The sequence below is a fragment of the Bos taurus genome, chromosome 13, assembly GCF_002263795.3.
Source record: "Bos taurus isolate L1 Dominette 01449 registration number 42190680 breed Hereford chromosome 13, ARS-UCD2.0, whole genome shotgun sequence".
NCBI classification, from domain to species: domain Eukaryota; kingdom Metazoa; phylum Chordata; class Mammalia; order Artiodactyla; family Bovidae; genus Bos; species Bos taurus.
In genome coordinates this window covers 46,246,035-46,262,894 of record NC_037340.1, presented here as the reverse complement: position 1 = coordinate 46,262,894, position 16,860 = coordinate 46,246,035, and the positions used below count along the sequence as shown (strand labels likewise).

The 16,860-nt window shown below is 51.3% G+C and overlaps 1 protein-coding gene across 3 annotated transcripts in view; it reads right to left on the bottom strand.

Moving 5' to 3' along the window:
- ADARB2 (adenosine deaminase RNA specific B2 (inactive)) overlaps positions 1-16,860 on the bottom strand; it is a 233,427-nt gene that overhangs the window by 9,789 nt on the left and 206,778 nt on the right. For all 3 annotated transcript variants that reach the window (XM_059892614.1, XM_059892615.1, NM_001192588.3), the window contains 3 exons: positions 10,463-10,577; positions 2,136-2,304; positions 727-878 (listed from right to left, as the gene is read on the bottom strand). In XM_059892614.1, coding sequence (XP_059748597.1) covers positions 727-878; positions 2,136-2,304; positions 10,463-10,577 — 436 coding nt within the window. The remainder of the gene's footprint in view (positions 1-726; positions 879-2,135; positions 2,305-10,462; positions 10,578-16,860) is intronic.

Sequence of the window (16,860 nt, the reverse complement as noted above, 5' to 3'; positions counted from 1 at the left end):
AAATTAAGATCATGGCATCTGGTCCCATCACTTCATGGGAAATGGATGGGGAAACAGTGGAAACAGTGTCAGACCTTATTTTGGGGGGCTCCAAAATCACTGCAGATGGTGATTGCAGCCATGAGATTAAAAGACACTTACTCCTTGGAAGGAAAGTTATGACCAACCTAGACACCATATTCAAAAGGCAGAGACATTACTTTGCCAACAAAGGTCCGTCTAGTCAAGGCTATGGTTTTTCCAGTGGTCAAGTATAGATGTGAGAGTTGGACTGTGAAGAAAGCTGAGTGCCGAAGAATTGATGCGTTTGAACTGTGGTGTTGGAGAAGACTCTTGACAGTTCCTTGGACTTCAAGGAGATCCAACCAGTCCATCCTAAAGGAGACCAATTCTGGGTGTTGATTGGAAGGACTGATGCTGAAGCTGAAACTTCAATACTTTGGCCACCTCATCGAAGAGTTGACTCGTTGGAAAAGACTCTGATGCTGGGAGGGAATGGGGGCAGAAGGAGAAGGGACGACAGAGGATGCGATAGCTGGATGGCATCACCGACTCGATGGACATGAATTTGAGTGAACTCTGGGAGTCGGAGTTGGACAGGGAGGCCTGGCGTGCTGCGATTCATGGGGTTGCAGTGTCGGGCACGACTGAGCGACTGAACTGAACTGAGGACTCAGGTGACAGTGATGACGCTGGTGATGCTGGTGATGGAGCCCGCTTACTCACGCTCGGCCGCGCGCTCGTGGGGTGAGTGCAGGCGTGCGTCTCCGCAGGGCGAGGCGCTCAGGTACAGATGAAACAGGACTCCGTCTCGCAGCCGGAAGCCGCCCTCTTTCAGCCGCTCGAAGATGGAACGCTCGCTGTCCTCGCGCCGCTTGCTGTAGACGGGCGGATGCTCAGCCGCGATATGCGGCTGGGCCCCCAGGCTCGGCTCACAGCCGCCCCCGCACCTCCCGCGTGTCTCCCCCCGCGTGGAGCCCCCTGGGTCTGGCCCCCACGGTCCTCCCCTATCTGCGTCCTCTGGGCCCTGACCCTGATTGCGTGTCTGTGCTGGGGGTCATAGGGCCCCGAGTTCCCTAGGGGACCGTCTACACTGTACCAGGTTCTGAGTCAGATGAAGAATGGGGACAGAGAGGCGCGGCCCCCCAGGAACTCTGTACGTAGACCCCTCCGGCCGGCCCGCACAGGGGAGCCCCCTTCACAGAAGAGCCTCCCCTCAGCACGGAGGAGCACCCCCTGCACGGAGGAGCTCCCCACCCCCGCACGGAGGAGCTCCCCACCCCCGCACGGAGGAGCCCGGCTGCGGCCCTCCAGCGGCCCCGCCCACACCCCCGTCCTGCTGGTCACCGCCCCCTTCCTCCGGGTCCAGCTGTTTCACACGTCTTGCCCCGTTGCTGATTGCTCACACAGGCGGAGCCTGGGAACCCCTTGTGTCCCACCAGCCTCTCTGCCTCCCGACTCTACGCCAGGCCCCCAGCCACAGTTCCCCAGAACCTTGGGGCAAACGCGCATCCTGGCTTTCTGCAGCCATTGCTGGTCTCCTCCCCACCATCCCCCAGAGCAGGGGCCCGGGTGTCCATTCCCCCTGCCCTCAGCCTGCAGCTGGGAGCCAGCGCACAGCCAGGCCCGGGCAATGGTGACACACCCAGAGTCAGGGGTGTTTGGAAACATTTCTGACCTGGACACTCAGGGCAGAAACCCCTCCCCACGTTAGGTGAGATCTCCAGCTCTCTTCCCCACATTCAGCCCAGGCCGACCTACTCTGGGCCTGGAACTGAGGAGAAGCTGCAGATCAGGGGCTCGGATAAAACTTCCCAGAGTGTATGAAGGCCTTGCTCCCTGTGCATCTGCTCAGCACCCCTGGGCCTGTGCCCGCTCTGTGCGGCTGCTGGGACCCTGTGTTAGAGGGTGTGGGGGACAGCAGACCTGGCTGAGATGCCTGCTGTGCTCGGGGCCACTGAGAGTCTGCCCCTGCCTAGGGGGTCCTCAAGTGAGACGCCTCTGGGACGGCCCAGTGAAGAGCCGTGTGCTTTCGGGGCATGGCCGCTGGCAGGTGCAGGGCTGGCCAGGACCAAGGGGCCACCAGGACAGGGGATGCCAGGACAGAGGGACACAGGTGCAGGCCTCGTGCTCACCTCAGGTGCAGCTCCAGCTGTGCGTATAGGAAGTGGACCAGCGCCCGCCTGGCCAGGATCTCCGCATGGCAGTCGTTGACCACCAGCCCCTGGTCGTTGATGTGCTCGCCGCTGATGCACTTCGTCCCCGAGGACAGGACAACCACCTGGGCTTGCCTGGCGTCCAGGCCTGGGGAACAGAGGAGGCATCAGAGCCCGCGGCCACTGCCCTCCCTGCGGGCACTGAGTCTGCTCTCCCCGTCTGTCCCCACCCCTCCCCCCAACCTGAGTCTCAAGTTTATAAATAGACAGCCAGCTGGCCAGCAGAAGGTGCTGGGGAGCCCGGGAACCCTGCCGTCACCTGACCCTTGGCCAAGGATCACCCCCTAACTGGAAGACTCCCTGAGGGTGGGCCTGATGCCCACGTGTCCCCTCTGGTCCTGTCCAGGGCTATGCAAGCTGCTTCCTAGCCAAGCTTTCGGGTCTATGGGGAGCCCTCAGGGATATTGTTATGTAAGTAAGGAAAGCAGCTCCTGCTGCTGGGGGTCCAGAGCCCTAAACCCCGGGGCGTGGGGTGGGGTCACAAAGCCCTGCGGAACAGGAGACAGGACTGTGAGACCACCTTGAGCCAACCCGACCTGTGGTGAAGCTGAGACCCTGATTTCCAGGTTAAATCCTGAGTCCTGGCTTTCCTGAGAGCCATGCCTCCACTCAGAGGGTACCAAGGGCTCCTCCCAGAGTGACCCCCCTCCCCCAGTACATGTATCTGAAGATCAAAAGCTCTTCAAAGGTACAGCTTTACCCAGCTTCTCATTGGCGCCTTAATTAGTCCCGACCCCTCAGAACATCCTTGGACCTGCAGCCGCCTTGGTGGGTGTGGGGGGCAATAGGAGCTGATGAACTCCGTGGCTTTCCTGACACTTCTTCCTTTCTTCTATCCTTTTCTTTCTCTCCTCCCTCCCTTCCAGCCACCTCTTTCACAAGCAGCTGTGCCCAGCGTGGACAACTGATGGTCATAATTAGGGAGAAAGTGGAATATTTTGTTGAATAAGATAAGATGGTTTAAACACCCTAAAGCTACCCCTGGCACATAGACAAACATTAGATGTTAGTGTTTTTTCTGTTATTTGTTCACTAACAAACTTAGTGTTATGTTTCCACTAAATTTAGAGACTGGAAAAAAGATGGGGATAGTTTATTGCCGCCAGAGAAAATAGGGAGTTGGTTTTTCCCCCATGAAATCTTTGGGGCAGTTACATGCTGGGCTATGACTTGATGACCATCTACATGTGGCATCTGAATGGCTTTGATGGTAGCGTCTGATTTCAGAAGAACACGGCCCAGGTTCAGTCATCTTCCCTTCTTCATGTACTCCTGACACTTGTCGCCTTCCTGATGCAGGTGGACATAGGCATTTCTGGGATGTAGCCCACAGTCAGGGCTGCTGCCCATCACCTGGTTGAGCTCTGACCCAGTGGGACCTGGTGAATTCTTCTAAACTCCTGTTCATCTGCATGTGAGCCGGGAATGGGCTGGGTGGTCCTCATGTTCTTTCTTGCTCCATTTTAAGGGGAGACATTTACCATAAATAAGTCAGCACGCATGCTATGTGGGGTCAGTGGTAAATCTGTCCTGCATTTTGTGGTTTAAACTAACAGTTTAAACCCCAGATTTAAAATCAATTGTCCATCACACTCCTCGTTTCAAGGTGTCCGCCCCTTGGAATCTCAATGTGCCCTGTGTCTCCATGGAGACGTTTGGTCAACTAAACTGTTATTATGACCGACTCCTTGGAATCCAGTTCGTCATTTACCATCTTTCACCGCAGCACGGGGCTTCTGTCCAGTTCATTTGCTCCTACTCATCTCCCCTGCATCCTCCTGGGCATAAATAAAATACCCCACTTTTAATTTTACTATTGAAGCAACTGCCAGTCATTCAGGAAAAGAGGAAAAGAAAGCATTTGGGAATATGGGGACAAAGTCCTTGAATCCTGCCTCTGTGAGGCCTCTGTGAAGGTGGACATTCCTTTTTGCTCCTGGCGGCAGAAAGAAGTCTCAACTGTATTTGATCTATCAGGATCTATTGAGTGCCAATGGGAAAGCAATGTTTAAGTGCCAGTTCTTCTCGAGCCAGAGTCCAGCCCAACTCTCCACCTCCTTGCTCACCTAAGCCAAATGCACGCAACAAAGCACCTCTTACATCTCTTAACATCTCATGACTCTGAAAGGTTGACTGACGTTCCGATGCTGAGCTCATCAGCGCTTCCAGTTTTCCCAGAGAAGACAGGCCTGGCCGCTGCCCAGAGGGCCTGGCATTCTGGGTGGGGCTGTCCTGGGCTGTGCTCTCCACTGCCCAACTTCAAGGAGGTGTGTTTTTTCAGGGCGGGTATAAATCCCAGGCATTCATGTATGTTTAAAGCTGCATGTTAACTTAAATGGGAAAGAGTTAACTTAAACGGGAAAGAGTGAAACCAAAGCTTCTAACTTTTGCAGGCCAGGCTGGCAAAAGACAGTTTTAAATGTAAACTTCTAAAAATATACACTAGGGAACCCCTTTTTTGGCTCTTTCATAACCTTAGACCTAAGCAGTTGCATGGACAGATCTTCAGCACTGTGCCTTGAGTTGTGTCCAGGGCCACGTGGATGAAGGACTGGAGCCTGTGGCTGCATCTTAGCTCTGCATACCACCCCCCCCCCAATCAGATGTGAGGGTCACCTGACCTCTTGGTCTTGGTGTCTGTATGTCTTCAAATTGATAATAAAGATTCCCTCCTTTCCCACTTCTCGGGGTTGGTGCAATCAACTGATAGGCGTATGTGAAAATGCTATAAAAATTGCAATTTTCATATCAACTAAGACTCATGACAAACAGCTGCTCAGAAATTGCTTCTTCATGGGAGCGTGGGCACCGTCAGAACAGAGCTTGACCCGGGCTCCACCGGAACACGGTCCAGATTTGGGTCCAGAGGCTCTGATCCTCCTCCATTTCCAGCCCCACGGGAAGGAGGGGTTCCAGGGAGAGCGTGGCTGGGGGCAGGGCTTGACTGCCAGGACCTGGGAGTGGAGGGCGTGGGAATGGGCCTGCCTTCCAGCTCTGACCGCAGAGAAAGCATGATGCTGAGTTGGGCTGAGAGCAGGCAGAGCCTGTGTCCCATTTTAATTCAGGGGCTGCCCCCCTGGAGCGGATGCGTGGGGTTGAGGGACACCTGGCAGGAGGTTCATCTCCTCGCTTCGGCCTCAGGTGGTCCCTTGTGGATGACCAACTCCTGCCCACTCCGCTCAAGGAGGCGCCTGCAGGGGGAAACAGGGTGGGTGGGGTGGGCAGCATTTCTGTTCGGGTGGGAAATCCGTGTGTGGTGCCTACGATGACTGGACCAATATTTTACTCACAAATGTGGATGTTCAGACAGAAATCATAACCAGGATAAAAGGGAAAAACTGAAACTAAAGAAAGACTCCACCAATCACAGAGGAATCACTGTGATTAGGGACCAGAGACAGGCTCAGTAATGTGCTGGTGAGTCAGAGAAACCTGGAGAGACTGGCTGGCAGTGAAACAAGAAGAGCATCCTCTGAAGAAATAGGAACCAGAGGACAAGACAGGAGTTGTGGACAGTAGCTTGCAAAAATTAGAACACAGGGCAGCTGAAGAGCTGTCACATACACAGGGAATTTCCAGGAACACAGAGTAAAAGGTAGATTAACAGCAAGTCTTCCCTGGTGGCTCAGATGGTTAAGAATCTGCCTGTAATACAGGAAACCTGAGTTCGATCCCTGGGTCAGGAAGATCCCCTGGAGAAGGGAAGGGCAAACCAGTCCAGTATTCTTGCCTGGAAAATTCTAGGAACACAGAGTAAAAGGTAGATTAACAGGAAGGTGAAAGACAGGGAGTTAGCTGAGAATGTTGAAAATTTGACAAAAATGTGAATGAAAGAAGGAATTTATCAAATAAATGATACAGGAAAAATTGCAAAATAAATGACTTAAATATGTCAGGGAAGGTGACTGGCTCACACCTACATGGTCTTATGAAATTACGTAGCATTCAAGTGAAAAAGACCATGCCCTCCCGTGGCAGGGGTGGGGCGACCACTGCAAACAGATGTCAGTTAGGACATTCCTAGTCAGAGATACTGGATAAGAGAGCAGAGAAAAGCCCTGGAAAATACCCAGGGCAAGCAAGTGTGAGCTCAGACACCCCAGCTCACCCTCCCAGGAGCAAGAGACCTGGGTTAAGAAGCTCCTGGAGATGTGGAGATTCAGTTTCCATCCTATGCATTTTAAAGATGTTTCTAGAGACAGAAGGAGAATGGCATGGATGCTGAGACAGCGGTCCAGGCGGGTGGTATGGGACCCCTGGTCTGGTGGGCAGAGACTCCAGCACCAGTGCACCCCGCAGGTGCGAGGGCTTGGAGGTCATGTGACCACCACCCCCCCCCCCCAAAAGTGGTTTAAGGAAGTCTAGCTGGTTGGACCAACCTTCAGTGTCACATGGTCTGAGAGGTGGGGGGCTTGAGGATGGATGTGACCCAATAGGGGGAAAGGCTCTTTCCTCAGAGATGCACCCCCACCTGCGGCTGAGAACTGTGAGATTCCTGCAAGCCACCTGACTTTGCCACGCAACTTACAGCATCCTGAGTGTGGATGCTGCTTAGTGGTTTCAGTCTTAAACCCATGGTGGAGGTGAGATAGAGGAGATGGCCAAGGCACAGAACACAGAAGAGAGTATGAACACCATCGCTGATGACATAAAAATCCATCCACATGCAGAGACGTCACCGGGGGAAGACAGGGTTGACACCACCAGCCCCAATTTACAAAATGGAAAGTGGAGACGCCCCATCCAATCTAACAGGGTGAAAAGCAAAGGGTTAAGTGTATATTATAGATACAGAAATGGAAAACAACATAATATCCATTTTTAATAGTGTGAATCAATTGATAAGATTTAGAATAGAAAATCTTGAAACATAGAACCAGCACAGTATTTAGAGTCACAAGAGCAAAATTTAAAATTATTAAAATGTCTGCCTCCCAAGAATATACAATGGATTAAAGACAATCTCTTTAACAAGTAGTGCTGGGAAAACTGGTCAACCACTTGTAAAAGAATGAAACTAGAACATTTTCTAACACCATATACAAAAATAAACTCAAAATGGATTAAAGATCTAAATGTAAGACCAGAAACTATAAAACTCCTAGAGGAGAACATAGGCAAAACACTCTCCGACATACATCACAGCAGGATCCTCTATGACCCACCTCCCAGAATATTGGAAATAAAAGCAAAAATAAACAAATGGGACCTAATTAAACTTAAAAGCTTCTGCACAACAAAGGAAACTATAAGCAAGGTGAAAAGACAGCCTTCAGAATGGGAGAAAATAATAGCAAATGAAGCAACTGACAAACAACTAATCTCAAAAATATACAAGCAACTCCTACAGCTCAATTCCAGAAAAATAAATGACCCAATCAAAAAATGGGCCAAAGAACTAAATAGACATTTCTCCAAAGAAGACATACAGATGGCTAACAAACACATGAAAAGATGTTCAACATCACTCATTATCAGAGAAATGCAAATCAAAACCACTATGAGGTACCATTTCACACCAGTCAGAATGGCTGCTATCCAAAAGTCTACAAGCAATAAATGCTGGAGAGGGTGTGGAGAAAAGGGAACCCTCTTACACTGTTGGTGGGAATGCAAACTAGTACAGCCACTATGGAGAACAGTGTGGAGATTCCTTAAAAAACTGGAAATAGAACTGCCATATGACCCAGCAATCCCACTGCTGGGCATACACACTGAGGAAACCAGAATTGAAAGAAACATGTGTACCCCAGTGTTCATCTCAGCACTGTTTATAATAGCCAGGACATGGAAGCAACCTAGATGTCCATCAGCAGATGAATGGATAAGAAAGCTGTGGTACATATACACAATGGAGTATTACTCAGCCATTAAAAAGAATACATTTGAATCAGTTCTAATGAGGTGGATGAAACTGGAGCCTATTATATAGAGTGAAGTAAGCCAGAAAGAAAAACACCAATACAGTATACTAACACATATATATGGAATTTAGAAAGATGGTAACAATAACCCTGTATATGAGACAGCAAAAGAGACACTGATATACAGAACAGTCTTTTGGACTCTGTGGGAGAGGGAGAGGGTGGGATGATTTGGGAGAATGGCAATGAAACATGTATAATATCATGTATGAAATGAGTTGCCAGTCCAGGTTTGATGCATGATACTGGATGCTTGGGGCTGGTACACTGGGACGACCCAGAGGGATGGTACAGGGAGGGAGGAGGGAGGAGGGTTCAGGATGGGGAACATGTGTATACCTGTGGCAGATTCATTTCGATATATGGCAAAACCAATACAATATTGTAAAGTTAAAAAATAAAATTAAAAAAAAATAAAATGTCTGCCTCCGAGTTTGCCTGGGGGCAAGGATGGAAACTTCCATTTGTAAGTTCTCTTCTCTTTGTGCTTTTCCCAGTGAATGCAGTGTTTTCATAAAGGTAAAAGTGGTGCTGTTCATAAGTATATATTTCTGCCATTGTATTTTTCAGAGTGGCTACAAAACGGCATCAGTCTCACTCGTGAGATAATTGATGTGGGTGAACTGGCTTCCTGCCTAAAAATGGAGGGGATGATATGTCAGGTTTTATTTCAAAATAAACTTAATTTATAACATTGTAATATATGTTATAAAAGCTAGAAAAAGACACATCACCCCCTTTTAAAGTTTCTTAGGCATTTGCTTGGATAACTGAATTAGAATTATGATTACATTGCCCATCACCTTTAAGTAAGTGAATATTTGAAAATATTTCTATTAGTTGTTTTGCAAAATATTTCCCAATCTCTTTTTAATCAACAAGTTTACTAAACCTTCTCTTTATAACAGGAAAGTAAATTTCAGTAATTTATTCTTCCATGGTCATAAGTTACTAATCAGTGTAGGTTTACCATGTAAAGTCTCACATTCATGTAATATTGCACGCATATGTGCTCAGTCATCTCAGTCCTGTCCAACTCTTTGCAACCCTACATAGCTCGCCAGACTCCTCTGTCCATGGGATTCTCCAGGCAGGAACACTGGAGTGGGTTGCCACACCCTCCTCCAGGGGAATCTTCCCAACCCAGGGATTGAACCTGTGGCTCCTGTGTTTATGCATTGGCAGATGGATTCTTTACCACTGAGCCACTGGGGAAGCCCATGCTATATTGGGTTGGCCAAAAAATTCATTTGAGGTTTTCCATAACATTTTATGGAAATGCATAAAATGCGTTTTATGCATTTAGTTTCTTTACGTGGATTGCCTGCCTCAGTTGGATTGAGGGCTGCCTCCAGCGGCAGTGGTCTGGACTGGGGAGGGGGGCTCTTAGCCCTTAGTTTGGGACATGTTTTATTCTATCAAGGCAGAGTGGCAGGGTTACAGAATCCTGGTGGCTCCCGTGGGGCACCTGCTCCAAATTCAACAGTGTCACTGATGGAAGAGACTTGCCTTTGACTTAGAGCATTACCCTTATAAAGTGATTCTTACTTTTCAGAGCTCTTCATGTCCTGTGTCCTGGTCACCAGCTTACCCTGGGAGGAGGCATTTTCATTTCCATTTTCCCAATGTGGAAAGACTGAGTGAGTGTCCTCGTGCTGCTGCCCCGACCCCAGTGGCCTTGCACTCGGTGGCCCTGGAGGAGCCTCTGGTGTCTAGGGTGAGAGGGAAGCGGGCCAGTTGTCTGACTTCTAACACCCAGGCTTTTGGACAATAATCGTTCCCTGGTAGGTCATTACCAGCTCACCCCAAACTTTGCAGCTAGAAACAGTTGAATTCAAATAACCAGATGGCTAGTTACTATTAGTAGGTTGTTTAATAGTGAGATGTTTTCACCCAAATTGATGGTTTAAAACTAAGCATCACTTTCTTGAACCTGGCTGGTAAGAGCAGCCTTGATGGGCTGTTTGTCGCTGTTCTGTCACCGTCCGTGAGCGGTTAGGGGTGGAGGCTGGAGAAGGCCTGCCTTCTGTCTCCTGCAACGGGTTTGTTCAGGGTGGTGTGCGCCCTGAGAAGGGGATTGAGGAATCTCGGGGTAAGGGATTCCCTGTGGGGCCTGACCCTGGCTGAGCTCCTGTAGGCAGGATGCTGCAGTCCCCCGGATGACGAGGTGTGGGGACATGCCTGACGAAAAGGGACTGCTGTGCCCTCCGGTCGCCCTTCTTCGGGGTTCTGGGGGGTGGACTGTCTGCTCTGTTCCGTGTCTTCATGGGGAGGGGGTCCTGTTTCCAGGCTCGCCCCCTCTTCCCGGCGGGGAGGTGTTACCTCGGGTCATGACGATCCCGGCCAGCGCCTTGTGGCGGGCGTGCGCTGAGGCCAGGCCCGCAGCCAGCTCTCGGAACTTCTGTGTGACCAGCTGGGACACGGCATCTGCGAACTCCTGGAAAACACAAGCAGCAGCCTTGTGACCGCGCCTCCTCCCTCCTCCACTCTGCCCGCGGCCCACCGCCCACTCTGTGACCCCCTGGCCTCAAGATGGCAAGCTGGCCACAGCGATTCTGGCCCAGCGTGGCCCCGGGGCACGAGCCCCCAAGCAGGACCCTGGGGGGACTGTCCCTGCCTCCTTCCCGCCTCGCAGAGGCTTCCTCCAGTTGCGGGTGAGCTGGTGCTCACACCACTGACAACCGGTTCCCACTTTCTTCCCTGTGTCACAGAACCAATCACCCCAACACCCAGGAATCACCCCAACATCTGGGAACCGCCCTTTCTCTTCAGTGACTTCCCAGGTGCTTCCTGGATGGCGGGGTCCAGAGCTCCCCACCCCCGCTTCTGAGTGCCCCCTCCCACCCTGTCCCCATCCAGCCTCTGAACCACCCGTCCTCCATCAAGACCTTCCTTTAAAACATCTCCCCTACAGGTCTTTTTTCTTTATCCTTTTAAGGGGTCCTTGACATTTATGTTAAGCGTATTTCTCAATTAACATTTTATAAAGGTGAATGTAGAAAGAAAAAAGCAAAGATTTCTTTAACTTTTCTTACTCTGGGTGGAGGACAGTCTAATTAAGATGTACAGGGGTATTTAGCCGGTTAAAATTTATCTCTTTGGTATTTAACCAGTATCACTTCCTAGGGCGGCTTTGAGACGTCTTGCTTCTTTGGTATTTAACCAGCATTACTTTCTAGGGTGGCTTTGAAAAGTCTCGCTTGTAGTTTTGCCAGGGGGAGTTTTATGGAATGTTTATATATTGAACTATGACCCTTAGTTTTTCTGGGTTTAAAAGTCAGAAGAAGAGAATCGTGAATAACCACCTGCATTGGAAAAGTGCATGTCCTCTGTTAAGGCACTGAGGTGTCTCCTCAGACCTGGGAAATGAACAGACTGGGGCTTCATAAGGAACTCAGCCTGGAGCTTTCTGTGCTCAGGCCTCCTTCCCTCACAAACCTTCTCCACCCCCCACCCCCCAGTCCCCCGTCTCCCCAGCCCCCCATCCCTCATCCCCAGCACTGCAACTATTTTCAGTGATTGGCTTTAATTAGATCACATACATGCTTGCAGCTGCATGTAGTTCTTCATAGTTGGATTTGTATGTGTAAATGCTGTTGATTACGTGGTGTGTTAGAAACCAGGCAGAAACTTAGAATTCACGTTGGGAGACGCAGACTTACCATCTAATTTAACACTAGGAATTTTTAATGTTTTAATCACTTGAGATTTAATACATACAGTCAACTCTGGTTACTGCAAACCCAACTAATCAGACTCTGAGATAATTTGATTTTTCTCCATTTGGTTTATGGTAGAAGCAGCTAAATGCTCAAAAGCAAGCTCGTGTCTTGAATTATTTTTGTAAGTTCAGGTTCCAGGGTGCCTCCATGGGCTCTGTGGAGCTCCTTCAGTCTCCTAGGGTGGAGGTGAGCACCCCAACCAACAGCAAACTTTGAGGGGGTCTTTCCAGCCCACTTTCCAGGTCAGAAGCAACAGTTAGAACTGGACATGGAACAACAGACTGGTTCCAAATAGGAAAAAGAGTACGTCAAGGCTGTATATTGTCACCCTGCTTATTCAACTTATATGCAGAGTACAGCATGAGAAACACTGGGCTGGAGGAAGCACAAGCTGGAATCAAGATTGCTGGGAGAAATATCAATAACCTCAGATATGCAGATGACACCACCCTTATGGCAGAAATTGAAGAGGAACTAAAAAGCCTCTTGATGAAAGTGAAAGAGGAGAGTGAAAAAGTTGACTTAAAGCTCAACATTCAGAAAACGAAGATCATGGCATCCGGTCCCATCACTTCATGGGAAATGGATGGGGAAACAGTGGAAACAGTGTCAGACCTTATTTTTTTGGGCTCCGAAATCACTACAGATGGTGACTGCAACCATGAAATTAAAAGACGCTTACTTCTTGGAAGGAAAGTTATGACCAACCTAGACACCATATTCAAAAGCAGAGACATTACTTTGCCAACAAAGGTCAAAGCTATAGTTTTTCCATGGTCATGTATGGATGTGAGAGTTGGACTGTGAAGAAAGCTGAGCGCTGAAAAATTGATGCTTTTGAACTGTGGTGTTGGAGAAGACTCTTGAGGGTCCCTTGGACTGCAAGGAGATCCAACCAGTCCATTCTGAAGATCAGCCCTGGCATTTCTTTGGAAGGAATGATGCTAAAGCTGAAACTCCAGTACTTTGGCCACCTCATGCAAAGAGTTGACTCATTGGAAAAGACTCTGATGCTGAGAGGGATTGGGGGCAGGAGGAGAAGGGGACAACAGAGGATGAAATGACTGGATGGCATCACCGACTCGATGGACATGAGTTTGAGTGAACTCTGGAAGTTGGTGATGGACAGGGAGGCCTGGCGTGCTGCGATTCATGGGGTCGCAAAGAGTTGGACACGACTGAGCGACTGAACTGAACTGAACTGAACGTCCAGCCCACAGGCTGCACATTGCAGCATCAATGCTTTCTGGTCTAGTCCGTCCCTGATGGGGAGGAGAGGGGTCCTACAGAGATCCACGAGTCTGGTCTAGTCCGTCCTAGGGGGAGAGGAGAGGTCCTACAGAGACCCCCCAGTCTGGTCTAGTCCATCCTGGGGGGAGGGGAGGGATCCTACAGAGACCCCCGAGTCTGGTCTGGTTCAGCCCCTGGGCACAAGCCCAGCAAGAGTTGTGGTGAAGCCCCTCCTGGCACCCTCAGGGTGGGTGGTCTGCCCATCAGGACAGTGGACAGGGAGATTCTGGTGGGGTCTGGGTGGGGCAGTAGAGGCTGGATGTGGGAATGGGTGAGAAGCCAGCTTTGCAATATCGAAAGCCCTGTGCAGAGAAGCTCTAAAGACACACTGCAAAAATCCTGAATAATGAGCTGAAGCGCCATTTGCAACACAAATTCCTTGTTAAATATGAAAAAGAGGATGTCTGGCGGCTGGTGATTTAGCTTCCGAAGGTCCCTGGGTAGCGGGAGAGGGTCACTCTGTCTTCCCCAAGTGGGTCACAGCCTCTCTTGGGGTTTACAGTGGGAGGAAACGTGATGCCCAGGGGCCCGCCGCCTCCCCCATGCCCCCTTCTCTCTGCAGGAGCAGATGGGATGACTGGGGTAGGGGCTGCAGAGTCTGCAGAGCTGCCCAGCCCCTTCAGGGCCTGACGAGCTCCGTCTGGGGTCCACTGATGCTTTTCGTGCAGAACTTGGCACAGGTTGGACACTTGGAACAGAAGCAATCAGAGGAGAGTGGACTGGCTTCTGGTTAAATGATGGTGATCGTCAGGTGGCTCTGCTTCCAGAGCTTAAGTGGGGAAGTTGGCTCGGCATTTAATGAGCTGCACGTTCCCAGCGAAAACAGGAATGCAATGCTACTTGTGTGTATGTGGTCCGCATGCTGCCCGCCGGCCCCAATTACCGAGGCAAATTACCAGCCTTATTCAAATAGGAAAAATAAACTTTAAATAGGACCACCAAAAGACTCAAACTCCACTTATTTCCAACACTAATATTTTGAAAGGCCTAAGTAAATAAAATGAGTTGCAGGAGCAGTCCTTGGGGTAAAATTGACATTCAGCCAAAGTGGGGAGGATATTAAAATCGATAGATTATGAGGGAGAGAGCTGTGGGTAAATATTTTCCTGCTGAAATCCTGCCTTCGGGTTTATGCTGCTGGAATATCAGAAAGGTTAGATTTGCATATGGGCAGGGCAGGATGGGGCACCCTCGCCCTCCTGTCCACCTTGTCCACAGCACATGAGGTGAGTGGGCATCCGGAGGCGGAGGCAGGCTGCCAGCGGTCGAGACAGTGGGGCTGACTTGTGTCCTCTCTTGGCCGTCCATGCGGCCGGAACTGGGAAGGCTGGAGAAAAGCTGCGGGGATGGTCATCAGGCCACCAGAGGGCGGGCATGGCTCAGAGGGGGCCCCATGAACACGAACAGGCGAGGATCTTCCCCCGCCTCCCTCTCAACGTTCTTCTGGGTCTGAGGAAAAGCTGGTCTCTGGGCCTTGGTCATGGCTCCTGTTTACTGACAATGGCAATAAAGCCTCATTCATTTCAAAGTCAGGGACTGGTGAACACGTGTGCAACGATTCAATTATTCTATATCTTGAATTACTGAATGCCTATAACGAATCTGAAAGAAGGTATGAAAGATGGAAGGCCTTTGTCACCCTTTCCTAGCACCATGGAAAAGCTCTGAACTTGGCACAGAGCTCGGATAGTGATGGTCGAGATGGCCATTCCAGTAACAGCTTCTCTGGTGCCCACGACTCCCCTGGGCCGTCCCTCCCTGCTCCCTGGATGACCCTGACCCTGAGGTGTGCCATCTGCTGGGCGCGCTTTCAAAGAACCTGGACGACGGGTGAACATCGAGGGGCCCGGAAAGCTGTGTATTGACTTGACCTACACCCCTGGGCACGGATATGTGAATGCGTCGGTTGTAAGGAGCAATCACACACACATCAAAGCTCCACGCAGCCAAGTTTAGTGAAAATTTGGCAATTTGGGGTGAGAAGATGCTCATCAGTTAGGCCATTTGCTGATCTTTTATCACCTGGAGTCAGGCTGACCGCACTGCCGGCGGACTGGCTGGTCTACACTCGTCTTTCTGACTCGTCCGTCCTGCTGTCAGCCTCGGGCCAGGTGTTCTGGGGTCACTGATGAACATTGTATTCATCAGCCCAGTGCCCGGGTGGCACCTTCCTGATCATCTTGGCAACAGCAGTGTCCACACCCCCCCCGCCACATACACACCCCCCCACACCCCCACACCCACACATACACCCCCCCATACACCCCCCACATACACATCCCCCCACCACACATACACCCCCCACCCCCCAACACATACACACCCCCACACACACACCCCCACACCCACACATACACCCCCAAACGCCCCCCACACATACACATCCCCCCCACCCCCACACACATATGCACCCCACACACACCCACCAACCCACACACACCCACACTCCACACACATACACACACCCACCCTTAACACATACACACCCCACACACATACACACCCCACCCACCCCCACACCCCGCACACACCCACCCCTCACACACCCCCACTCCACCCACACCCCCACCCCCCACACACCCCCACCCCCACCCCTAACACCCCCACCCTCCACATACACCCACCCCACACACATACACACACACACACACACACACACACTCCTACCCTCCACACACACCCACCCCCTACACACCTCACCCCTCAAACACCCCCACACTGCACACACCCCCATCCATACCCCCACTCCACACACACCCACCTTCCACATACACACCCACCCACACTCACACCCCCACACCTCCCACACATACACATCCCCACCCCCACACACACACCCCCCCACACACATACACACCCCCCCACACATCCACCCTCAACACATACACACCCCACACACACACCCCCACCCCCACCTCCCCACTCCCAGCCCCTCACCCCCCCTCACCCACCCTGCACACACCCCCATCCCGCACACACCCACCCTCCACACACACACACACCCCAGACCCCCACCCTCACCCCAACATCCCCACCCTCCACACACACCCCTACCCTCCACACACACACCAACACACACCCTCATTCCCCACACACCCTCACCCCAACATGCACCCACCCTCCACACACACTCCCACACTACACACAGCCCCACCCCACACACACCCCCACCCCACACATACGCCAACCCCCACACATCCCCACCCCACACACCCCCACCCCACACACACCCACACCACACCCTCCCCATACCACAACACACCCATCCTCAACACACATCCACCCTCCAGACACACACCTACTTCACACACACCCACACCACACATATCCCCACATCACACACACACCCACACCACACATATCCCCACATCACACACACACCCACCCCCTCACACACTCCCACACTACACACACCCCCACACCACACACACCCCCACCCTCCACAGCCCCCTACCCCAAGACCCCCATCCCACACACACACCACTCCCCCACCCCACAAACCCCAAAGTGTATGTTGCCTTTGGGGCCTCTGGAGTGCCCCCAAACCCCCACCCTAGGGCTGGGAAATTAATCAAAATTTATTGAGCAAGACACTAGTGGGTTTCAAGTCTGATTTCAAGCTTCTGAAATCCAGAGATGAGTCAGATGGGGTCCTCTGTCTGAAGGAGCCCCTGACTGAATATCCCCCCAGGGCTGGGGGCCTGCCTG